Source organism: Oncorhynchus nerka, linkage group LG28 (assembly GCF_034236695.1).
Source record: "Oncorhynchus nerka isolate Pitt River linkage group LG28, Oner_Uvic_2.0, whole genome shotgun sequence".
Lineage (NCBI taxonomy): Eukaryota > Metazoa > Chordata > Actinopteri > Salmoniformes > Salmonidae > Oncorhynchus > Oncorhynchus nerka.
In genome coordinates this window covers 6,261,905-6,287,879 of record NC_088423.1, presented here as the reverse complement: position 1 = coordinate 6,287,879, position 25,975 = coordinate 6,261,905, and the positions used below count along the sequence as shown (strand labels likewise).

General features: G+C 44.2%; 1 protein-coding gene across 1 annotated transcript in view; it reads left to right on the top strand.

Annotated features, from left to right (window-relative positions):
* LOC115119609 (centrosomal protein of 170 kDa-like) overlaps positions 1-23,619 on the top strand; it is a 99,457-nt gene extending 75,838 nt beyond the window's left edge. The window contains exons 10-18 of the mRNA XM_029648457.2: positions 2,279-2,413; positions 7,602-7,737; positions 7,904-9,454; positions 18,163-18,421; positions 19,158-19,359; positions 20,563-20,813; positions 20,922-21,015; positions 21,158-21,209; positions 21,377-23,619. Of these exons, the coding sequence (XP_029504317.1) occupies positions 2,279-2,413; positions 7,602-7,737; positions 7,904-9,454; positions 18,163-18,421; positions 19,158-19,359; positions 20,563-20,813; positions 20,922-21,015; positions 21,158-21,209; positions 21,377-21,633 (2,937 nt within the window). The 3' untranslated portion in view covers positions 21,634-23,619. The remainder of the gene's footprint in view (positions 1-2,278; positions 2,414-7,601; positions 7,738-7,903; positions 9,455-18,162; positions 18,422-19,157; positions 19,360-20,562; positions 20,814-20,921; positions 21,016-21,157; positions 21,210-21,376) is intronic.
* The last annotated feature ends 2,356 nt before the right edge of the window (positions 23,620-25,975 follow it).

Genomic DNA, 25,975 nt, shown 5'->3' with positions numbered 1-25,975 from the left:
TTGGTTTGAAAGTAAGAATGACCAAGTTCTCCGTGTCTTGAAATAACAGAATTGAATAAACTCTATTGAACGGGGCATTCAAAAGGCATGCTATTTTTCTATAGTTTTCTGAAATATCCTCCAAAAATAACGTCCACTAAGCTGAGCTTTTGAGCTGTAATGACCTGTCGTCACATTGATTTGTTACATTGCTATTTTTCGAATGAGAAGCATTTGACTAAGTCCTCTGTTACCCATGGGTAAAGGGAAATTGGATTTCTTTTCGTAATGTATTTCATGTCCAACAATGTGGTCATTACGAGACTATTTCAAATATTTACCTTGTACAATATGTAATCTAAGATTCCTTTCAAACTTTGGTGCAGTGAAGTTCTTGATCAGGCACTTTCACTAATACTCTAATTTTCAATAGTATAGCAATAAAGAAATGTCACTGTTAGTATTAGGAAATGGTACATCTCGCCCTGAGATGGAGGTCTATTTCCCTCTCTGTTCTTATTAGGAATAGCTCATATGAACAGCCATACACATTAAGAGAGTGGGCTATCATACACTCTTAGAAAAAAAAAAGGTGCTATCTAGAACCTTAAAGGTTTCTTCAGCTGTCCCCATAGAAGAACCCTTTGAAGAACCCTTTTTGGTTCCATGTAGAACCCTCTGTGGAAAGGGTTCTACATGGAACCAAAAAGGGCTATCGTACAATCAAAGGACTCTTTTGGAACCCGTTTTCCTAAGAGTGTAGTGTGTATAACTTGTCTGGCCCAATCCAGCATAACAGCTGCCATCATAAAAGACAGCGACAGTCAATCACCACCTTCCGGAGACACCTGAAACCCCACCTCTTTCAGGAATACCTAGGATAGGATAAAGTAATCCTTCTCACCCCCCCCCCCCTTAAAAGATTTAGATGCACTATTGTAAAGTGGCTGTTCCACTGGATGTCTTAAGGTGAACGCACCAATTTGTAAGTCGCTCTGGATAAGAGCGTCTGCTAAATGACTTAAATGTAAATGTTAAATGTAAATAAAAAAACACAATTAAAACCACATAAATCCTTTAAAGGAATAATCCACTCAAAAACTATATTTTAGTATTTTTTTCATTAGTCCACTGCTGATACAGTACCAACATGTTTTGCATGTCAGCAATCAACTTGTCAAGATATATGACTTTCAAAAAGTAAATTATAACTTGCCACATCATCCCGCGTTTTTCATCATATGGTGCATTTTGTGTCATGGTTATGTGGCAAGTTACAATTAGCTTTTTGAAAGTCCAATATCTTGAAAACCTGATTGCTGACATGCAAAACATTTTGGGACTGTACCCCTTTGAAGAACCCTTTTGGGATACATGTAGAACCCTTTCCACAGAGGGTACTACATAAATCCCAAAAGGGTTCTACCTGGAATCAAAAGGGGGGACAGCCTAAGAACCCTTTTGGAAGCCTTTTTTCTAAGAGTGTAGTGCTCAGTCTGATCACAGCTGTAGAGCAAATCTAACGGGCTCCAAATGGCATTTTGAGGCTCACAAACGAGCTCTCTCCATTATTTGCTCATGTAACAACTCCCTGCGTGCTTTCTCATGCTGAATGAAAAGATTTCTAGAAGGGAGATTCTCGGAAGTAGAGGAGAGTTTACTGCTGCGGCTTAAGATTACCCCAAATAAATTTGGTTTAAACATGTTGCCCTGATATGTACTTTATTCACTCATTAAACATGTATTTGGGACATAAAATATGGTATTTGGGGAATGGATGAAGAGGGGAGTGGGTTGGGGGATGGCATTGGTGGCAGGTAGCCTAGTGGTTAGAGCATTGGGCCACTAACCGAAAGGTTGCTAGATTGAATCCCTGAGCTGACAAGGTAAAAGTCTGTTGTTCTGCCCCTGAACAAGGTAGTTAACCCACTGTTCCTAGGCCGTCACTGTAAATAAGAGTTTGTTCTTAACTGACTTGCCTAGTTAAATAAAATAATTGGTTGTCAGTTTTATTCAGAGCATGGACTGGGTAGTCTTCTCTAAACTAGAAGTGTGATTATGGTAATTCCTATAATTAGCTGACACACTAATTGGCACACTGCTCTTTGTTTTTTTTACATGGCTGTAATGTGTGTTCTTTCTAGTGCTGTTACCATGGCACTGGCCTTGTGTGGATGTATGGGGCTGTGCTTTAATTGTCTCTGGCCCTCATGTTGGTCCAATATCAGCCACCTTTATCTATTGAGTAGAGTAGATTACAGTGGAAAGTCATGGAGCTCTTTATTACCTTAATACTCAGGTGTTCGGGATGGAGCAGAACCAGGATCTGTCTGTCTCAGGACCAGTAGAACTACAACAAGGAGGAGGGGGGAAGAAGGAGAGGAAGACCACAGAGATGGGAGAAACGGTGAAACCAAGCTGCCTTCCATCCGAGGTAAAACACCCCTTCCATAGTGACAAAAATGATTGCACCCAATCTCTCACGGCTTTTAGTCATCATAGCCTGCCAGGCTACCAACACCTGATGGCATCTATCTCATTCAGTGATGTGATGCTTGAAATGTATCCATCACTAACTTTCATTATTATGGCCCTGACATACTTGGGTTGAGTCACTCGCTGTCTCTTCCCTTGACCCTCAGACTCCTTCTTAGGGATGGGACAGCCTCTGAAAACTGTTGAGTGTTAATATGCCAAAATACCATTTATTTTCCAGTAGAACTCCTATTGTTTTAGTTTTCTGAGGGGAGTGATGCACAAACCACCCACTACACACACACTGGTTGAATCAACATTGCTTCCACGTAATTTCAATGAAATTGCATTGTTGGTTAAGGGCTTATAGGTAAGCATTTCCCGGTAAGGTCTTCACCTGTTGTATTCGGCGCATGTGACAAATAGTTTGATTTGAATAGACGTTGAATTGATGTCTGTGCCCAGTGGGCAGGAATGAGAGGCAGAGATCACAAAAAGTTAACAATGCTAGTGCTGATTTCCTCATGACAGAGCAAAAATATAAACGCAACATGCAAAACATTTCCAAGATTTGACTGAGTTCCAGTTCATAGAAGGAAATCAGTCAATGGAAATACATTCGTTAAGCCCTAATCTATGGATTTCACATGACTGGGCAGGGGCGCAGACATTTTTTAAACATTTTATTTAACCAGGTAGGCCAGTTGAGAACAAGTTCCCATTTACAACTGTGACCTGGTCAAGATAAAGCAAAGCAGTGTGACACAAACAACAACACAGAGTTACACATGGAATAAACAAATGTACAGTCAATAACACAATAGAAAAGTCTATATACAGTCTGTGCAAATTAGGTAAGAAAAGGGAGATTAGGCAATAAATAGGCCGTTGTGGCGAAGGAATTACAATTTAGCAATTAAACACTGGAGTGATAGATGTGCAGAAGATGAATGAACAGCTTCTTTTCCTGGGGTCCCCACAAAACATGAAACATAATATAGAATGACATAATACAGAACATCATTAGACAAGAACAGCTTAAGGACAGAACTACATACGTTAATGATCATGCTGTTTAATCTGCTTCTTGATATGCTACATCTGTCAGGGTGGATGGATTATTTTGGCAAAGGAGAAATGCTCACTAACAGGGATGTAAACACATTTGTTCACACAATTTGAGAGAAATAAGCTTTTTTGCTTTTTATTTTAGCTCATGAAACATGGGACCAACACTTTACATGTTGCATTTACATTTTTGTTCAGTATATTTACAGATGATCCATTTCTCACAGGTGGAAAATAATCCTGCAGCAACAGGAAATGTGAATTATTGTGTGGATTATAATGAATGGACATTTTTGTAGGCATTGATACATTTTAGTTGGTGCAAATGAAGTCAGAAATGTTAGTGGAAATTACAAACTTTAGGATCCTTTTAAAAATGTGAATAACATACACAAAATGTCCTGCAACAACATGGGGATCAAATTAATTACATCTGTTCTATAAATATAGGAAAGCAAGAGCTCCAGATTGCATTAAGATGACTCTATTGGAAGGGGAGTAGTTGTGTGTCAGCCAGGCACTCCCCACGTCCTTGTTATTCACAGAGTAGGCCACTCAGTCTGTGACCTAGTTCATAGAGAGATGAGAAATGATGCTCTGTCTCCTCCAGGCAAGTTCCATACAAACCACAAAGGGAGGAAGGAGACTGTATATAGTCCACAATAGTCTAGTATAGTCCACAACAGCCTAGTATAGTCCACAACAGTCTAGTATGGTCTACAATAGTCTAGTATAGTCAACAATAGTCTAGTATGGTCTACAATAGTCCACAACAGTCTAGTATACTCCACAACAGTCTAGTATAGTCCACAACAGTCTAGTATGGTCTACAATAGTCTAGTATAGTCGACAATAGTCTAGTATAGTCTACAATAGTCTAGTATAGTCCACAACAGTCTAGTATAGTCCACAACAGTCTAGTATAGTCGACAATAGTCTAGTATGGTCTACAATAGTCCACAATAGTCTAGGATGGTCTACAGCAGTCTAGTATAGTCCACAACAGTCTAGTATAGTCGACAATAGTCTAGTATGGTCTACAATAGTCCACAATAGTCTAGTATAGTCCACAATAGTCTAGTATGGTCTACAATAGTCCACAACAGTCTAGTATAGTCGACAATAGTCTAGTATAGTCCACAACAGTCTAGTATAGTCCACAATAGTCTAGTATAGTCGACAATAGTCTAGTATAGTCCACAATAGTCTAGTATAGTCCACAATAGTCTAGTATAGTCCACAACAGTCTAGTATAGTCGACAATAGTCTAGTATAGTCCACAACAGTCTAGTATAGTCCACAATAGTCCACAACAGTCTAGTATAGTCCACAATAGTCTAGTATAGTCGACAATAGTCTAGTATAGGCCACAATAGTCTAGTATAGTCCACAACAGTCTAGTATAGTCCACAATAGTCTAGTATAGTCAACAATAGTCTAGTATAGTCCACAACAGTCTAGTATAGTCCACAATAGTCTAGTATAGTCGACAATAGTCTAGTATGGTCTACAATAGTCCACAATAGTCTAGGATGGTCTACAGCAGTCTAGTATAGTCCACAACAGTCTAGTATAGTCGACAATAGTCTAGTATGGTCTACAATAGTCCACAATAGTCTAGTATAGTCGACAATAGTCTAGTATAGTCTACAATAGTCCACAACAGTCTAGTATAGTCCACAATAGTCTAGTATAGTCGACAATAGTCTAGTATGGTCTACAATAGTCCACAATAGTCTAGGATGGTCTACAGCAGTCTAGTATAGTCCACAACAGTCTAGTATAGTCGACAATAGTCTAGTATGGTCTACAATAGTCCACAATAGTCTAGTATAGTCGACAATAGTCTAGTATGGTCTACAATAGTCCACAACAGTCTAGTATAGTCGACAATAGTCTAGTATGGTCTACAATAGTCCACAATAGTCTAGTATAGTCTACAATCGTCGATCTGATTTAATGGACATTTTTTATGAACATCTTTCTATTACAGCATATTGGATGACTGGCATTCATATTGCATATTGGAAGTTTACATACACTTAGGTTGGATTCATTAAAACTCGTTTTTCATGCACTCCACACATTTCTTGTTAACAAACTATAGTTTTGGCAAGTCAGTTAGGACATCTACTTTGTGCATGAGACAAGTAATGTAAGTAATTTTCCAACAATTGTTTACAGACAGATTATTTCACTTATAATTCACAGTATCACAATTCCAGTGGGTCAGAAGTTTACATACACTAAGTTGACTGTGCCTTTAAACAGCTTGGAAAATTCCAGAAAATGATGTCACGACTTTAGAAGCTTCTGATAGGCTAATTGACATACTTTTAGTCAATTGGAGGTGTACCTGTGGATGTATTTCAAGGCCTACCTTCAAACTTGCTTGACATCATGGGATAATCAAAAGAAATCAACCAAGACCTCTGGAAAAAAATTGTAGACCTCCACAACTCTGGTTCATCCTTGGGCGCAATTTCCAAACGCCTGAAGGTACCACGTTCATCTGTACAAACAATAGTACACAAGTATAAACACCATGGGACCACTTAGCCATCATACCGCTCAGAAAGGTGATGTGTTTTGTCTCCTGGAGATGAACGTACTTTGGTGCAGAAATTGCAAATCAATCCCATAACAACAGCAACGGACCCTGTGAAGATGCTGGAGGAAACAGTTACAAAAGTATCTATGTCCACAGTAAAACTAGTCCTATATCGACATAACCTGAAAGGCTGCTCAGCAAGGAAGAAGCCACTGCCCAAACTGCCATAAAAAAGCAAGACTAAAGTTTGAAACTGCACATGGGGACAAAGATAGCACTTTTTGAGTTTATGTAAACCACTGGGAATGTGATGAAAGAAATAAAAGGTGAAATAAATCATTCTTTCTACTATTAGTCTGACATTTCACATGCTTAAAATAAAGTGGTGATCCTAACTGACTTAAGACAGGGCATTTGTACTAGGATTAAATGTAAGGAATTATGAAAAACTTTAGTTTAAATGTATTTGGCTAAGGTGTCGGAAGTTTACATACTTCAACTGTAGGTACACACAGGTCGAGAGAAAGATTTGAGGTGACAGACAGTGACACATTCATCGTTTCTCCCACAGTAGTATTTCTAATCATGTTCAATTTGATTTAGCTCTCTCTTTTAAACTGAAGTGGACATGACTAAATTACATGACTAAATATGGTAATTTAAACTAATTCATGCAATTCACTTAAATAATGTTTCCCAAAGTGCCACCTGGTCTAATTTAACAAGTAAAGTTCTTCAAATGAAATGCTCATTCTCATTGGTTAATAAGTGTTGGTGGGGCTGAGTAGTGAAGGGATACATGCTGTCCTTTTCTCTCAGCTCAGGGTTGAACACCATTTTATAATGTGCTCCATAGCAGTTTGTTTGTTGCGGCCTGTTTGTACAGGCAGTTGATTTAGGCTGTTCTGATAGACTCTCTTTAGTCCCAGTAATGAGAGCGTTGCTCTGTTTAGAGCTGGAAAAGGGGTAATCCCTAGGTATACTGTTTAGCATTTAAGCCCAGTCTAAGCTGAAGTAGGAACCCTATTAAGGGGCTGAGCTTTAGAAACGCCATCATTTTTGTGAGATTTCGTATCCTGAATGTTGCTGCTATGGACAACTGTGTTAGACAAGCCATTTATTCTGAAATCCTGTATCTGTAATAAATTCATGTATTGTTTTCTACAATCATGGGTCTTCATTCCCACCTATCACCTCCCTTGGATACTCTGGGTCCTCTATTCTACACCATGCTTGGTTTAAAATATGAATCAGCTAATACGTAATGAGTATGATAACTCTTCAGGCTCATCACTTAAACATAAGACCACTCAGAGGTGAATGAATGGCAGCAGAGTTGTCTTCTGTGTCCTCCGCTACATGTGAGTACTTCCTCCAGCTCTAGGTGGCCAGTAGCAGGGATCCGGTTGATTTAGTAGGTTAACTGCAGTCTTTTTCCACAACTGCTGTTTCTCTAAATGGAGTGGAATGCCACGAGTCTGACAATAGACTAGGCTAACTGTGTCTGCGCTCTCTTCTCTCCTGTCAGAGTATGTCTGAGGACTCGGTGGCAGTGGGCAGTAGTCACTGGGTGTCTCAGTGGACCAGTCCAGCTGCAAACCACACCAGAACCGACCCAGAGGGGTCTGGTGCTGAGTCGCCTGCCTTCGTGCATCAGCAGAGAGGTACAGTAGGGCTCCTATATTTACCAAAATCAGGCTAATGTCAATCTGCATCTGTCTTAACTAAGGTGTATTTTCACCACATAATGGCACTAAATTACTATGGTTGAGCAATATTTATTTAATTTGATTAAGAAATGTAGCTTTACTATTTATTTTTTTCTTCCAGAAGCGGATGCCTTTGAGTCGGGCGTTTCCATCCGAAGTACCAGCTCTGCCACCTCCAGTCTCACCGAGCGTAAACGCAGGACCCTCCCCCAGCTCCCCATCGACGACCCCCGGGCCAAGCCAGGGAAGAGCTTGTGCGGCCTCGGCCTGCATCGCTCAGAGATCGGGGAGAAACAGGACACGGAGCCCCAGGAAAAGGAGAGGCAGGTGGAGAATGATGGAGACAGGGCGTGTTTTACCTCCATAGAGGAGGGGGATATGATGAACCAGACCAAGGCCCCACTACAGGCCTCCTCCAAGCCCTCTCTCAGACCTATGAGCAGCAGTGAGAAGAGGTCCGAGGAGAGGAGGAGGCGGGCGGAGGATAGGATTCAGCACCACAGCAAAGGAGGAGGGGACAGGGGGGAGAAGTCGGGGGGCAAGCCTCTAGTCCGTCAGGGCAGCTTCACCATTGAGAAGCCCAGTGGTGTGGTGCCCATCGAGCTGATCCCTCGGATCAAAGGTGATGCCGGTGTCCTGGGCCGCGAGCACAGTGACTCTGTGGGCAGCATGGACACAGCCACCCTGCTGAAGGACACAGAGGCTGTCATGGCCTTCCTGGAGGCCAAGCTGAGGGCTGAGAACAAGCTGGACAGAGCCAACCGTGCAGGCTTCTCCCCTGAGTCAGACGTGGACACGGCCAGCACCTACAACCAGGCAGCAGGGGAGGGAGAGAAGAAACCAGCTCACCAGAAACGCCGCTCCCTCAGCAGCCTGTACAAGGAGAAGAGCAACCTGGGCTCAACCTCCAAAACGGCTGCCAGCACCAACGCTCGCGAGCGCTTGGAGAGAAAGACCAAGACCAGAAATGATCCCAGCCGGCTAGATGCTCGCCGCTCCGTCCAGCCTGCCTCGTCGCGGGCACGGCAACCCTCCCAGGATCTCACAGATGACGACCAGACCTCGTCCTTCCCCATCTCCGACATTCTTTCCTCTGACCAGGAGAGTTTGCATAGTCGCACGTACGGCCGCAGCCACTTCACCTCTACGGATGACCTGCTACATTCCAAACTGGAAGCCAAATCCAGCTGCAAGACCAGCTCCAATAAGTCTAGTAAGACTCTCCAGGCCGCCACAGCTTCCTCCCTGGGGAAACAGGCCTCTCTGCCCCAGCCACGGCCTACCAGAACCTCCCTGCTCCGCCGGGCCCGGCTGGGGGACACATCCGACACGGACCAGGCCGATGCAGACAGGATGTCTGTGGCCTCCGAGGTGTCCACCACCAGTTCCACATCCAAGCCTCCATCTGGTCGTAAAGGGCCCTCGCGGCTGGACATGTTGGCCCAGCCCAGGAGGACACGGCTGGGCTCCATCTCGGCCCGTAGTGACTCAGAGTGTACAGTAGGTCGGAGCAGCACCTCCTCCCCTCGCCTGTCTGCAGAGACCATACTGCGCCTGGGCCTCCGCTCCCCCACCGACAACAAACTGGCTCCTCGCATGAGGGCCAACAGTGTGTCCAAGCTGACCGAGGCCAAGTCCAGAATCAGCTCCTCCATCCACAGCACTCCCTCAGGTGAGATCCTGCTCTCATCTCTGATAGGTTCACTCAGAAAATAAAGGACAGATTGAAACACTCAGTATTTTATTATTTAATGTAAACATTTAAAGAGCAAGTCAACTGTGTTTTTTTCATCCCGTTGTTTCCAAATCCCCCACACCCTCCATCCCACCGTACCTTCTCCGCTATGCAATCTGGTTTCCGAGCTGGTCACGGGTGCACCTCTGCCACGTTCAAGGTCCTAAATGATATCAGAACTGCCATCGATAAGAGACAGTACTGTGCAGCTGTATTCATAGACCTGTCCAAGGCTTTCGACTCTGTCAATCCCCACATTCTTATCAGCAGATTCAACGGCCTTGGTTTCTCAAATGACTGCCTCGCCTGGTTCAACAACTACTTCTCAGACAGAGTTAAGTGTGTCAAATCGGAGGGCCTGTTGTCCGGACCTCTGGAAGTCTCTATGGGGGTTAAGAAACATGAGATGGTGCACACCCAGAATAATAGTTTGTGTGGAGGTGCTGACTAACGGTGAATAAACTATAAACTATCAAAATAAAGTTGCACACTCCATGTATAATCTCCCAGACATGTAGTGGGTATTTTTCAACGTTTCGGCATCACTGTGCCTTTCTCAGGGTAATGTCATGAATACTTAAACCAGGTTATGTAGACACTCAGTGCAAGCACCTGGTGCAAGTATTCATGACATTACCCTGAGGAAGGCACAGTGATGCCGAAACGTTGGTAAATACCCATTCAATTGCTGGGAGATTATACATGGAGTGTGCGACTTAATTTATTTTGGTAGTTTATAGTCTCCATGGGGGTGCCACAGGGTTCAGTTCTCGGGCCGACTCTCTTATCTGTTTATATCGATGATGTCGCTCTTGCTGCTGGTGATTCTCTGATCCACCTCTACGCAGACGATAACATTCTGTATACTTCTGGCCCTTCTTTGGGCACTGTATGAACTATCCTCCAGATGAGCTTCAATGCCATACAACTCTCCTTCCGTGGCCTCCAACGGCTCTTAAATGCAAGTAAAGCTAAATGCATGCTCTTCAATTGATCGCTACCAGCACCTGCCTGTCCGTCCAGCATCACTACTCTGGACAGTTCTGACTTAGAATATGTGGACAAATACCTAGGTGTCTGGTTAGACTCTAAACTCTTCTACAAAATAGCCTCCAACACTCTACTCAGCAAATTGGATGCCGTCTATCACAGTTTTGTCACCAAAGCCCCATATACTACCCAACACTGCGACCTGTATGCTCTTGTTGGCTGGCTCTTGCTTCATATTCGTCGACAAACCCACTGGCTCCAGGTCATCTATAAGTCTTTGCTAGGTAAAGCACTGCCTTATCTCAGCTCACTGGTCACCATAGCAGCACCCACCCGTAGCACGTGCTCCAACAGGTATATTTCACTGGTCACCCCCAAAGCTAATTCCTCCTTTGGCCGCCTTTTGTTCCAGTTCTCTGCTGCCAATGACTGGAACTAATTGCAGAAATCACTGAAGCTGGAGACTCATATCTACCTCACTAACTTTAAGCACCAGCTGTCAGGAAATCTCACAGATCACTGCACCTGTACATAGCCCATCTTGTAAATAGCCCATCCAACTACCTCATCCCCATACTGTTATTTATTTATTTTTGCTCCTTTGCACCCCAGTATCTCTACTTGCACATTCATCTTCCGCACATCTATCACTCCAGTGTTTAATTGCTAAATTGTAGTTATTTCGCCACTATAACCTATTTATTGCCTTAACTCCCTTATCTTACCTCATTTGCACACACTAGACTTTTTTATAATGTGTTATTGACTGTATGTTAGTTTATTCCTTGTGTAACTAACTCTGTTGATGTTTGTGTCACACTGCTTTGCTTTATCTTGGCCAGGTTGCAGTTGTAAATGAGAACTTGTTCTCAACTAGCCTACGTGGTTAGATAAAAAATATAAAATCATGAAAATAATGTGGTGTGAAGGAATGTTTAGAATTGTTCCTCTTTTACATCATTGTGATTCTTGGATAGGCTTGCCCTTTTTCCTGTCCTGTCGTTGTCAGTGTTTGTCTTTGTCCGTGTGTGTTGTGGTCAGTGTTTGTCTTTGTCCGTGTGTGTTGTGGTCAGTGTTTGTCTTTGTCCGTGTGTGTTGTGGTCAGTGTTTGTCTTTGTCCGTGTGTGTTGTGGTCAGTGTTTGTCATTGTCCGTGCGTGTTGTGGTCAGTGTTTGTCATTGTCCGTGTGTGTTGTGGTCAGTGTTTGTCTTTGTCCGTGTGTGTTGTGGTCAGTGTTTGTCCTTGTCCATGTGTGTGTTGTGTGGTGGTGTTTAGTGTGTGTGTGTGTGGTGGTGGTGTTTTGTGTGTGGTGTTTTGTGTGTGTGTGTGTGTGTGTGTGGTGTTTTGTGTGGTGTTTTGTGTGTGTGTGTGTGTGTGTGTTTAGTGTGTGTGTATGCGGTGTGTGTGGTGGTGTTTAGTGTGTGTGTTTGGTGGTGGTGTTGTGTGTATGTGTGGTGTATAGTGTGTGTGTGGTGGTGTTTAGGGTGTGTGTGTGTGGTGGTGGTGTTTTGTGTGTGTGTGTGCGTGGTGATGTTTAGTGTTTGTAGTGTGTGGTGGTGGTTAGTGTGTTTGGTGTGTGGTGGTATTTAGTGTGTGTGTTGGTATTTAGTGTGTGTGTTTAGTGTGTTTGGTATGTGGTGGTGTTTAGTGTGTGTGGTGTGGTGTGGTGGTATTTAGTGTGTGTGTTGGTGTTTAGTGTGTGGGGTGTGTGTTGGTGTTTAGTGTGTGGGGTGTGTGGGGGTGGTGGTGTTTAGTGTGTTTGGTGTTTAGTGTGTTTTGCGTGTGGTGGTGTTTAGCGTGTGTAGTGGTGTGGTGGTGCTTAGCGTGTGTGGTGGTGTTTAGCATGTGTGTGTGGTGGTGTTTAGCGTGTGTAGTGGTGTGGTGGTGTTTAGCACGTGTGTGTGTGTGGTGGTGCTTAGCATGTGTGTGTGGTGGTGTTTAGTGTGTGTGGTGTGGTGTGGTGGTGTTTAGTGTGTGCTTGTTCTTGGAGAGATACCGTCCTGTAGGGTTTCACTCCAACCCTGTTCCTGGAGAGATACCGTCCTGTAGGGTTTCACTCCAACCCTGTTCCTGGAGAGATACCGTCCTGTAGAGTTTCACTCCAACCCTGTTCCTGGAGAGATACCGTCCTGTAGGGTTTCACTCCAACCCTGTTCCTGGAGAGATACCGTCCTGTAGGGTTTCACTCCAACCCTGTTCCTGGAGAGATACCGTCCTGTAGGGTTTCACTCCAACCCTGTTCTTGGAGAGATACCGTCCTGTAGGTTTTCACTCCAACCCTGTTCTTGGAGAGATACCGTCCTGTAGGTTTTCACTCCAACCCTGTTCTTGGAGAGATACCGTCCTGTAGGTTTTCACTCCAACCCTGTTCCTGGAGAGATACCGTCCTGTAGGGTTTCACTCCAACTCTAATCTTGCTCACCTGGTTCTAATAATTAGCTGCTTGTTAAGCTGAACCAGGTTAGTTACAACTCGGGTTGGAGCGAAAACCTACAGGAGGGTAGCTCTCCAGGAACAGGGTTGGAGAGCCCTGTGTAAACCTACAGGAGGGTGGCTCTCCAGGAACAGGGTTGGAGAGCCCTGGTGTAAACCTACAGGAGGGTGGCTCTCCAGGAACAGGGTTGGAGAGCCCTGGTGTAAACCTACAGGAGGGTAGCTCTCCAGGAACAGGGTTGGAGAGCCCTGGTGTAAACCTACAGGAGGGTGGCTCTCCAGGAACAGGGTTGGAGAGCTCTGGTGTAAACCTACAGGAGGGTGGCTCTCCAGGAACAGGGTTGGAGAGCTCTGGTGTAAACCTACAGGAGGGTGGCTTTCCAGGAACAGGGTTGGAGAGCCCTGGTGTAAACCTACAGGAGGGTAGGTTTCCAGGAACAGGGTTGGAGAGTCCTGGTGTAAACCTACAGGAGGGTAGCTTTCCAGGAACAGGGTTGGAGAGTCCTGGTGTAAACCTATAGGAGGGTAGCTTTCCAGGAACAGGGTTGGAGAGTCCTGGTGTAAACCTATAGGAGGGTAGCTTTCCAGGAACAGGGTTGGAGAGCCCTGGTGTAAACCTACACGAGGGTAGCTTTCAAGGAACAGGGTTGGAGAGCCTTGGTGTAAACCTATAGGAGGGTAGCTCTCCAGGAACAGGGTTGGAGAGTCCTGGTGTAAACCTATAGGAGGGTAGCTCTCCAGGAACAGGGTTGGAGAGCCCTGGTGTAAACCTATAGGAGGGTAGCTCTCCAGGAACAGGGTTGGAGAGCCTTGGTGTAAACCTATAGGAGGGTAGCTCTCCAGGAACAGGGTTGGAGAGTCCTGGTGTAAACCTATAGGAGGGTAGCTCTCCAGGAACAGGGTTGGAGAGCCCTGGTGTAAACCTATAGGAGGGTAGCTCTCCAGGAACAGGGTTGGAGAGCCCTGGTCTAAATACTATGGGCACAAGTTTCAAATTGGCTAGAAGTGACAATGTTATCGGCCAAAGCTGACTGATCTTTTAGTGTATCTTAATTGGCGATGCAGAGCCAAATAGATTAAGACAATTGTCACTGAGGGAACCTAGCCTCATTGCTGATGCAAGACATAAGCAATGTTGTGATCAGCACTGGGCTCTGTTGTTTAGGGGCTGTACTCCCCCTAGTGGAAATGGTTATTTAAGACATTACCATAGCATGTTAGAACTTGTCATGTAGTTAAGATGTTACTACAGTGAATCCAATTTATATATTTTAAATCTTTAGAGAGCATTTGGTCAATACTGTACATTACACATTTTGCGCAGCTGTGACATTGTGAGAAACAATAGCTTAACATGTCCTCCAAGATTTCCATACCTTCTTGTTTGATGCTTGGGTGATGGGGCGCCCTCATTTGATGCTTTTGTTGTGTGTCAGCTGACGGGAATCAGTCTGCCTTTTTAACTGGTGTTTGTCATTGTTCCTAATAATGACATTATTAACACAAGCTCTGCAAATGATAGACTTTCATTCTAGATACAGCCTCGAAATTGCTTCAATTATATTATTTTCATCGTTATGTAAGTAGAAAACTTCAAACTGAAACGACAGGCTTAGATTCTATCAGATCCACACCCGTCAACTGAAACAAGAGGCTTAGATTCTATCAGATCCACACCTTTCAACTAAAACAAGAGGCTTAGATTATATCAGATTCACACCCATCAACAGAAACAAGAGGCTTAGATTCTATCAGATCCACACCTTTCAACTAAAACAAGAGGCTTAGATTCTATCAGATTCACACCCATCGACTGAAACAAGAGGTTTAGATTCTAGCTGACATCCGCATAGCGGTTGTTCTGGTGGTGTTGGAGGTGGAACTGCGTTAGAGTTATCAAATCCACACGCAGCTCCTGGCATTATACCTCAAGCGGACGTTGCCATTGGCTGCATGGAGTCACATTAAGAGAAATCCCATGCAGCCTCGTTTACAAGTTTGAATACTGGAATGTAAGATGAGGGTAGAAACCCTCATGATTTCAGCATCATTATTTCTATATATCCTACACTTTCTCCTTCTGAACTTCTAACGGGAGTGGGATGGGTGTGGCTTCCTGACAATGGCAGCAAGAGCAGCTGCTGACTGATCTGACAGCGCCAACACAGTTACGCTTCCGACACCGCCAAAACAGAAAAACATCAGCTATGCGGGTGTCAGCTATCGCCGGAGTCTACTGACTCTTCGGTGCATCAATCTAAGTAACTTAATATAACAAATCCCCATAAAAAATCTATCAGTTTAAGCTGTCTCAGTCCACCACATCTGCCTATGTCAGACTTCCGCATCTGCGGTGGAAGGTGGCCGAGCTACAGCGGTGTTTGTCAGACCATGAGACATCTGCGGTGGAAGGTGGCCGAGCTACAGCGGTGTTTGTCAGACCATGAGACATCTGCGGTGGAAGGTGGCCGAGCTACAGCGGTGTTTGTCAGACCATGAGACATCTGCGGTGGAAGGTGGTCGGTGGAAGGTGGAGCTCACAGCGGTAGTTGTCAGACCATGAGACATCTGCGGTGGAAGGTGGCCGAGCTACAGCGGTGTTTGTCAGACCATGAGACATCTGCGGTGGAAGGTGGTCGAGCTACAGCGGTGTTTGTCAGACCACGAGACATCTGCGGTGGAAGGTGGCAGAGCTACAGCGGTGTTTGTCAGACCATGAGACATCTGCGGTGGAAGGTGTCCGAGCTACAGCGGTGTTTGTCAGACCATGAGACATCTGCGGTGGAAGGTGGCCGAGCTACAGCAGTGTTTGTCAGACCATGAGACATCTGCGGTGGAAGGTGGCCGAGCTACAGCGGTGTTTGTCAGACCATGAGACATCTGCTGTGGAAGGTGGCCGAGCTACAGCGGTGTTTGTCAGACCATGAGACATCTGCGGTGGAAGGTGGTCGAGCAACAGCGGTGGTTGTCAGACCATGAGACATCTGTGGTGGAAGGTGGCCGAGCTACAGCAGTGTTTGTCAGACCATGAGACATCTGCGGTGGAAGGTGGCCGAGCTACAGCGGTGTTTGTCAGACCATGAGACATCTGCGGTGGAAGGTGGCCGAGCTACAGCGGTGTTTGTCAGACCATGAGACATCTGCGGTGGAAGGTGGCCGAGCTACAGCAGTGTTTGTCAGACCATGAGACATCTGCGGTGGAAGGTGGCCGAGCTACAGCGGTGTTTGTCAGACCATGAGACATCTGCTGTGGAAGGTGGCCATGAGCTGGAACAGCGGTGTTTGTCAGACCATGAGACATCTGCGGTGGAAGGTGGAAGGTGGTCAGACCATGAGACATCTACGGTGGATGGCGGTGGTTGTCAGACCATGAGACATCTGCGGTGGAAGGTGGCCGAGCTACAGCGGTGTTTGTCAGACCATGAGACATCTGCGTCAACCATTTTGGAAGGTGGCGTTTGCGTCAAGCTACTGGTTCTGCACTGTGTTTGTCAGACCATGAGACATCTGCCCGGTGGAAGGTGGCCGAGTTGCACCCTTCTTCTGTCCGATGTCAACAACTACAGACCAGTATCCCTCTTTTCTTTCTCTCCAAAACTCCTCGAACGTGCCGTCCTTGGCCAGCTCTCCCGCTATCTCTCTCAGAATGACCTTTGATCCAAATCAGCTCAAGACTAGTCATTCAACTGAGACTGTTTTCCTCTGTATCAATGGAGGCCCTCCGCATGTCAAGCTAACTCTCTCTCTCAGCGGTGTTTGTCAGACCATGAGACATCTGCGGTGGAAGGTGGCGAGCTACAGCGGTGTTTGTCAGACCATGAGACATCTGCGGTGGAAGGTGGCCGAGCTGATCCAAACAGCGGTGTTTGTCAGACCATGAGACATCTGCGGTGGAAGGTGGAACCATCAGATCCTCCTCTCCACCCTCTCCGAGCTACAGCGGTGTTTGTCAGACCATGAGACATCTGCGGTGGAAGGTGGCACAATTAATCTTCTCCTTTCCCCCTTCTGATGACCACAGCGGTGTTTGTCAGACCATGAGACATCTGCGGTGGATGGTGGCCTAGCCTCCCAGCGGTGTTTGTCAGACCACGAGACATCTGCGGTGGAAGGTGGCCGAGCTACAGCGGTGTTTGTCAGACCATGAGACATCTGCGGTGGAAGGTGGCCGAGCTACAGCGGTGTTTGTCAGACCACGAGACATCTGCGGCGGAAGGTGGTCGAGCTACAGCGGTGTTTGTCAGACCATGAGACATCATGAAAAAATGGTCATCTTGCAAAAATGTCTGTAGCGTCTGAATGGTTTAGCTTACAAACTATTACGGACACGATGGTGTTCTTCGTTTTGCTCTATGACCTTCACAAGTGTCACGGGACTTTTACAACAAAAATAAGGGGTGAAATATGTGTCCCCAAAACAATTTCCTGCGCTTTCTTATATCTCTTAGATATAGAACAGACATTTCTAAATTAATGTGTTATTCAATGTGTTTCTATGGGCTATGGTAGTAAAGGCCAATTTGAAAATTGTATCAAATAAGTATTTTGATACCTACCGGGGACCTAAAATGTAAAATGAAATGGCTAAATGAACCATGGTATGACCATATTAAAACAATTATATATGTTAGCTTAATGCCCCCCACCCCATGACTTAAGACTTTTAGAGGCTTGATCAACCATGAGTGGCAGTGACCTCACCTTCTAAAAGAGGAGTAGTCACTGGAAACAGGAAACTTTTGCAAGACTCACTATTATAATGTATTTGAATTGTGACCAGCTAGAGGAACAGAGCAAGTGGTATACCTTCACTGATTATGTGGTACTGTATACCTTCACTGATTACGTGGTACTGTATACCTTCACTGATTATGTGGTACTGTATACCTTCACTGATTACGTGGTACTGTATACCTTCACTGATTATGTGGTACTGTATACCTTCACTGATTACGTGGTACTGTATACCTTCACTGATTACGTGATACTGTATACCTTCACTGATTACGTGGTACTGTTAGAGCCACATCCATCTCCACCAGCCTCACGTCAGGCTATCTTGTCATGATTTGTGTAGAGATCAGAGTTACAGAAGTCTGCTTGGCTTGCTTTAAGATAGAATGCTTTAGACAATGTGCGTATCCGCTGCTTTTTGAAGAACTGAAATAAACTCAAATAGTTATCAAGGGATAATTGTGTTGTATCTTTCTCCCTGACCTTAGCCTCTAACAGGTGGAGACGATTGCCCCCAGAGTATGGATCCACCTCAGAGGAGGAGTTTGGCTCCAACAGGACCTCCCCCAAACCCGGGCGCCCCCTGCGCCCACACCCGGTCCTGAGGGGTACCAGACTGGGGGGCTCCACCGGCATCCTTAACTCTGGTCAGGTTGGCCCTGGAGGCGTGGTCCTGAAACACCGCATGAGAGAACAGCAGGAGGAGTACGTCAAGGACTGGACCGCTCACAGCGAGGAGATTGCCAGGTACTCATCTAAGTTCAGTTTATATGCCTCATGGACATGGCACAGGTGGTAAATATGATCTGGAGATAGGGCATCCCCAGGAATAGGTTAGTGTGTTTTAGTTATTCCACTCTGAGGTGCTCTGTTCTGTGAAGCTGTAATAAATGGTTCCCGACTCAGCGGGGACTTTCACACAGTATGATGGTCATGAGATAGAACCATCCCACTGGGCAAAAACTGGTTGAATGAACGTTGTTTAAGTGGAAAACTGATTGGATTTGGATCAGGGAGACTGAACTGGGCAGACAGCAGTGAGAAAAGGACAGATTCATACTGCCTCAGAGCAAGCACAAGGAATGTCTTACAAAAGAAAGGACCTGCATCAGACAAGGAGATTGAAAGTAGTGGAAGATAACGTTATGTTATCGCAAGTATCTCTTAGTGTAAACATTTTTTAGTTCAGGTCCCCTGCATACAATGCTTGTGTAGGATATTGTCGTTTACAAGTGAATATCAATTCACTTCGGCCTCTAGATGGAGGTTAGACCATGTTCAATCTTTAGAATAGTTCTATGTGCTGTGTCAATTGATTATACAGTAGGCTAAGTGCTTTTTGTTGAGGCTGACATACAGAAGTTTCTCAATGTCTAAGTCTGAGTAGTCTTAGGTAATACTGTATCCTTGTTAGATATCTGTGTGTGTACTGATTTAGAGAAGTGTTCCAGCAGCCTGTCTGGTTATTTCCCTGTGTGCGTAGGATCAGTCAAGACCTGACCAAGGACCTGGCCATCCTCGCCCGGGAGATCCACGATGTGGCCGGAGAGATCGACTCGGTCAGCTCCTCTGGCACGGCTCCCAGCACCACAGTCAGCACCACCGCCACCACACCTGGCTCCACTATTGACACCCACGAAGTGGTAGGCCGCACGCAGGAAGGCACGCAGGAGGGCTTGCAAAAGGTGTTTGACCTCTTCCTTCCTTCTACTACTAATGCTCAACATACTGCTTTAGCATCACTTTGGCTTTGATCTGCTGCAGAAGGTGTGGACTGTGAACTGGCATTATGTTTTGACCTGCTGCAGAAGGTGTGGACTGTGAACTGGCATTATGCTTTGATCTGCTGCAGAAGGTGTGAACTGGCATTATGCTTTGATCTGCTGCAGAAGGTGTGGACTGTGAACTGGCATTATGCTTTGATCTGCTGCAGAAGGTGTGGACTGTGAACTGTCATTATCTTTTGACCTGCTGCAGAAGGTGTGGACTGTGAACTGGCATTATGCTTTGATCTGCTGCAGAAGGTGTGGACTGTGAACTGGCATTGTGTTTTGATCTGCTGCAGAAGGTTTGGACTGAACTGGCATTATGTTTTGATCTGCTGCAGAAGGTGTGCACTGTGAACTGGCATTGTGTTTTGATCTGCTGCAGAAGGTGTGGACTGTGAACTGGCATTGTGTTTTGATCTGCTGCAGAATGTGTGGACTGTGAACTGGCATTATGTTTTGATCTGCGGCAGAAGGTGTGGACTGTGGATTGGCATTATATTTTGATCTGCTGCAGAAGGTGTGGACTGGCATTATGCTTTGATCTGCTGCAGAAGGTGTGGACTGTGGACTGGCATTATGTTTTGATCTGCTGCAGAAGGTGTGGACTGGCATTATGCTTTGATCTGCTGCAGAAGGTGTGGACTGGCATTATGCTTTGATCTGCTGCAGAAGGTGTGGACTGGCATTATGTTTTGATCTGCTGCAGAAGGTGTGGACTGTGAACTGGCATTATGTTTTGATCTGCTGCAGAAGGTGTGGACTGTGAACTGGCATTATGTTTTGATCTGCTGCAGAAGGTATGGACTGTGAACTGGCATTATGCTTTGAGCTTTGCTCTATTCCATTTTGAGTCTGCTATATACTGTTCAGATATAACTAAAGTGTGTATATTAAAATGTTCTTATTGAGCTTTCATGACCTTTCTCTGCTAATTTATTTAATACCTAATCAATCTAACTCTTATGATAATCGGGATAATCTGTAGCATGGTGATAGTATGCATTAATAGCGAGTAGATGCAGTATAACATGCTCCAGTCGTGGTGAAGTTGTGGAAACCACAGCAATCATACAGATGCCACAAATAACTGACCCTCATCACTTCCTCTTCCCCTCATAGCTGATTGACTGTGTGTTTGACGAGAGCCTCAACTTCAGGAAGATCCCTCCCATGGTGCAGAACAAGGCCCCTGAGATAAACGGACGCCCTGTAGAGCGCCGCCCCCGCGCCCCAGACAGCCTGGACTGCGTCCTCCAGAGACGCACATGGAACAGAGATGAGGCGGTTTTGGACAGTCTGCTGCTCACATCTGTCTCTCAGCTGTCAGCCCAAATCAGACAGTCTGTTGACAAAACAGCAGGAAAAATACGGTAACAATCAAGCTCTTTATGTTGTTTATCTCTATATCTGACATTCACAAGAGATCAAGGAGATGTTAGCAAAGCAAGTCTTAGCTCTATGAACTATGATTTTTCCAGAATATTGTTCAAAGACAAGGACAGGAATTGGGATGAGATTGAGAGCAAACTCCGATCTGACAGCGACATACCACTCATCAAAACCTCCAACAAGGTAAGGAAAAAACAGGTTGTACATGTATTTTTACATTTTTTTTATTTAAAAAAAAAATAATGCATCATAACAAAGCAACTTTTATAAGGAAGATGTTATTCCTCTCTAATGCCACGACTTCCCCTTACCTCTCTTGTAATAGGACATCTCCTCTATCGTCTTGGAGCTGAAGAGAGTGGAGAAGCAGCTACAAGGTGTGAGAGCGCGGCAGACCACCGCTAAGAGGAGTGTTCATTGCAAATAGATCCAGACTTATACACACATTAGTTTCACTACATGCATTCCACCTGCTTCAACATATATGATCACAACCAAACACAAGCTCATCTTTTTCAACCATTCTCCTGTATTTCTCATGCAGTGATAAATATCATGGTGGATCCTGAAGGCACCCTGGATGACATGAGCAGCCTTGACCTGACCAGCCCCCTTACACCCAAGCCCTCTCCTGGTTCTCAGGGGCCCCAGAAGAAGCTCCCAGGCCCTGCAGCCAGGGGCTACACCGCCTCCCCGGCACCCACTGAGGGGTCAGGGTCTGTGTCAGCCAGAGACCTGGGAAGCCTGCACTTCAACCGCATCCACCCCAGTGGAGAAGAGAGTGCCATCACTCAGAAGTGAGGAGGTTCCCACCCTCTGATGCTTCATATATAGAACACCTGCCTCAAAGAACAATTTGCCCTCTTTCGGGAATTTTTCAGAATGAACCTCCACCACCCTAGTAACCTACCAAAGCTAACAGTAAAGAGGTTTTTTATGCCAAGTTTCCAAAGCGTGAAATAAGTGTACAGTGGAGCAAACTCAAAATGTTTCTTATTCTATTTTGAATGGTAATTGATCTGTTTTGCTGGTAATCTGTTTTCTATCTATTTTCTGCACATTTGTCTAAAATACTGAATTTCAACTTCTCTGAGCAATTCTGTACCCAGAGAATCTTATACATTGTTATGGTGAAATGCAATTCACATGAAAACATGTTTTTAGTGTTTGAAACTATTTAAGACTGTTACAGTACCATGTTAAACTATGTTACAGTACAGTAATGCTTGTATGTAGCCTAAACGATTCGTTTTTGGAATGTGACGCAAACGGACCTCCGTTGGCTCCGTTTGCATAGACATTGATTAGAGCCCTTAAGCCTGGTCCTTGACCTGAATGACATATTTCATATGATTTGCATTACTTGATATTTTTCCTGTTATGACTATGCAGTATCTTTGTAAACTGGAAGTGAAAAGGAAAATGTGACATTGACCGGATCTTTTTCATCTTGGACTGTTCTGAGTCCCTCCCCTTTACTGTCGTATTTTATACAGTAACATGAGTCCATAATGGTGTACCAGATGTACACCCTGAATGGCCTTTGTTGGAGAGAGCAGGTTGGTCTTCTACCAAGAGGACCTCTGTCTGTTTAGTGTTGATTTACAAGGACTTTAAATTGGTCTTTGAAATTGTATGAAAAAAATGACTGCAACAAGGTTACCGTCAAAGCTTCATTAACTGTAACCACTGTCATTAAAGAAAGAAGTTACTGTCAAAGTTGCATTAACTGTAACCACTGTCATTAAAGAAAGAAGTTACTGTCAAAGTTGCATGAACTGTAACCACTGTCATTAAAGACAGAAGTTACTGTCAACGTTGCATTAACTGTAACCACTGTCATTAAAGACAGAAGTTACTGTCAACGTTGCATTAACTGTAACCACTGTCATTAAAGAAAGAAGTTACTGTCAACGTTGCATTAACTGTAACCACTGTCATTAAAGAAGTTACTGTCAAAGTTGCATTAACTGTAACCACTGTCATTACTACATATATGAATACATATATGAATGATGATCATAAGACTATAGCAAGCCTTTTACTGAATCACCTTTTATTGAATCACTCACTGTTCTACATTTCCATACGGGAGGATGTGGTCATGTACTCATACAGTATGTGTGTATAGACTTGACATCCTCACTGCGTTTGCTGCTTCTCTTTAGTTCCCTTTTGGAGGGTTAGCCTGACCATTTTACAAGCCTTTCGTGTAAAGTTATGTGTCGTCATATAAAATGTATTCAAGATCGTGCAACCGTATTTAGATACTTAAGCAATAGTGAAGTTAGGTACCAGAAAACATGCTCCATCTTTTCTGCTTCATATACAGACTTTGATGTCACTAAGTGCCCAGTTTGAATAGTAAAATGGCATAACGTTTTTTAAGATGAGGAATCATCAAGAGTGGAATGAAATGGTATAATTTGTCAAACGTGTCAAAGGCTCTTCAAGTGTCACCATCAGTGGTTTTAGGATTCAAAAGGACAAAAGCAAAAACCTAAATGGAACAGCTGATATCAGAATGCCTCTGTACCTGTCCTCTGCACACCATCATGTTTGTCACTATATTACATTAAAGAAAGAAAGTGATGGGGATACTGAAGTGCTCGGTACACTTTTTGTTCATTTGAAAGTTTACACATCTTATCAGTGTTTTACTTTTCTGTTTTGTATAAACCACCATTTTATTTATTTTGTTAATTCAATGTATTTTATTGTTGCAATTCATGTTTTTTGTTGTGTTACTTTTTTTCAATTAAATAAAATGTTTAGATTCTTTCCTTATTTACATGGGTTTTTGCTGTAGAAACAAGATAGGTTGGTATTCAATGAGTTATAGTTTGCACACCTATTTCATGGTGACTCGTACGTTTTCATACTGAGCCATTTTTAGACTGGTTTGTGTGCTCACCTTAACACTGATGATGGTTTGATACCTAAACATTTGTATTTTGTTTTTCACCTTTCATTTATGCACTTTTCTGCTCAGTGCACTTTTTGGGTATAATCATGTCCAAATGTCTATTTTTGCAGCCTCCGTTTTGGGTTTGTCCACAAAGTGTGAGGGGTCTCCATCTCTCCTAGTAATCTTGTTGTGTAACCTATGCACCTGTAACAGAAACTATTTAAAGGACATTTAAATAGTGTAGACGGCCATCCATAATTGCTCTGCCTTATACATTTTTCCTGACTTTTTAAAATGCTGAGTAAAATTACCTTTAGGAATGTACCGGAGTTAAAGCAAAAGTTGTCACAAATATAAATATACCCCTACAAATATACCCCTAAAACTAGCCTACTTAAAGGAATACTCCAAAAACTGTATTTTGGTATTTGTTTCATTAGTCCATTGTTGACATAGTTCCAAAATATTTTGCTTGTCAGCAATCAAGTTTTCAAGATATATAACTTTCAAAATACAGAAATCTTCCCCATAAGGGGAAGATTTTTGTATTTTGAAAGTTACATATCTTAACTTGATTGCTGATTTCCAAGACTTGTGAGCTACTGCCTGGGATTTAGCTAAGCAGGGGTAACATTGCACTCTTGGAAGACTCAGGTTTGTAAATAATTCTCAGCCGTTAGCTTCGTCCATGCTGTGTTTTAACTTTTAATAACATCAATAATCATTGCATGCGATATGGCTTTCGAAACATATGGCCCTTATCTTTCATCAGCGAGAAAGAATCCTTAAAAAAAGTTATATTTAACTGTAGCAGTTAGAGATCCATACAGCTATGGAGCCTCCATCCTACTAAACTACACTGTAGCAGTTACAGATCCATACAGCTATAGGGGCCTCCATCCTACTAAACTACACTGTGGCAGTTACAGATCCATACAGCTATGGAGCCTCCATCTTACTAAACTACACTGTGGCAGTTACAGATCCATACAGCTATAGGGGCCTCCATCCTACTAAACTACACTGTAGCAGTTACAGATCCATACAGCTATAGGGGCCTCCATCCTACTAAACTACACTGTAGCAGTTACAGATCCATACAGCTATAGGGGCCTCCATCTTACTAAACTACACTGTGGCAGTTACAGATCCATACAGCTATAGGGGCCTCCATCTTACTAAACTACACTGTGGCAGTTACAGATCCATACAGCTATAGGGGCCTCCATCCTACTAAACTACACTGTAGCAGTTACTGATCCATACAGCTATAGGGGCCTCCATCTTACTAAACTACACTGTGGCAGTTACAGATCCATACAGCTATAGGGGCCTCCATCTTACTAAACTACACTGTGGCAGTTACAGATCCATACAGCTATAGGGGCCTTCATCTTACTAAACTACACTGTGGCAGTTACAGATCCATACAGCTATAGGGGCCTCCATCCTACTAAACTACACTGTGGCAGTTACAGATCCATACAGCTATAGGGGCCTCCATCCTACTAAACTACACTGTGGCAGGTACAGATCCATACAGCTATAGGGGCCTCCATCCTACTAAACTACACTGTAGCAGTTACAGATCCATACAGCTATAGGGGCCTCCATCCTACTAAACTACACTGTGGCAGTTCCAGTTCCATACAGCTATAGGGGCCTCCATCCTACTAAACTACACTGTGGCAGTTACAGATCCATACAGCTATAGGGGCCTCCATCCTACTAAACTACACTGTGGCAGTTCCAGTTCCATACAGCTATAGGGGCCTCCATCCTACTAAACTACACTGTGGCAGTTCCATACAGCTATAGGGGCCTCCATCTTACTAAACTACACTGTGGCAGTTACAGATCCATACAGCTATAGGGGCCTCCATCCTACTAAACTACACTGTGGCAGTTACAGATCCATACAGCTATAGGGGCCTCCATCCTACTAAACTACACTGTAGCAGTTCCAGTTCCATACAGCTATAGGGGCCTCCATCCTACTAAACTACACTGTAGCAGTTCCAGTTCCATACAGCTATAGGGGCCTCCATCCTACTAAACTACACTGTGGCAGTTACAGATCCATACAGCTATAGGGGCCTCCATCCTACTAAACTACACTGTGGCAGTTACAGATCCATACAGCTATAGGGGCCTCCATCTTACTAAACTACACTGTGGCAGTTACAGATCCATACAGCTATAGGGGCCTCCATCCTACTAAACTACACTGTAGCA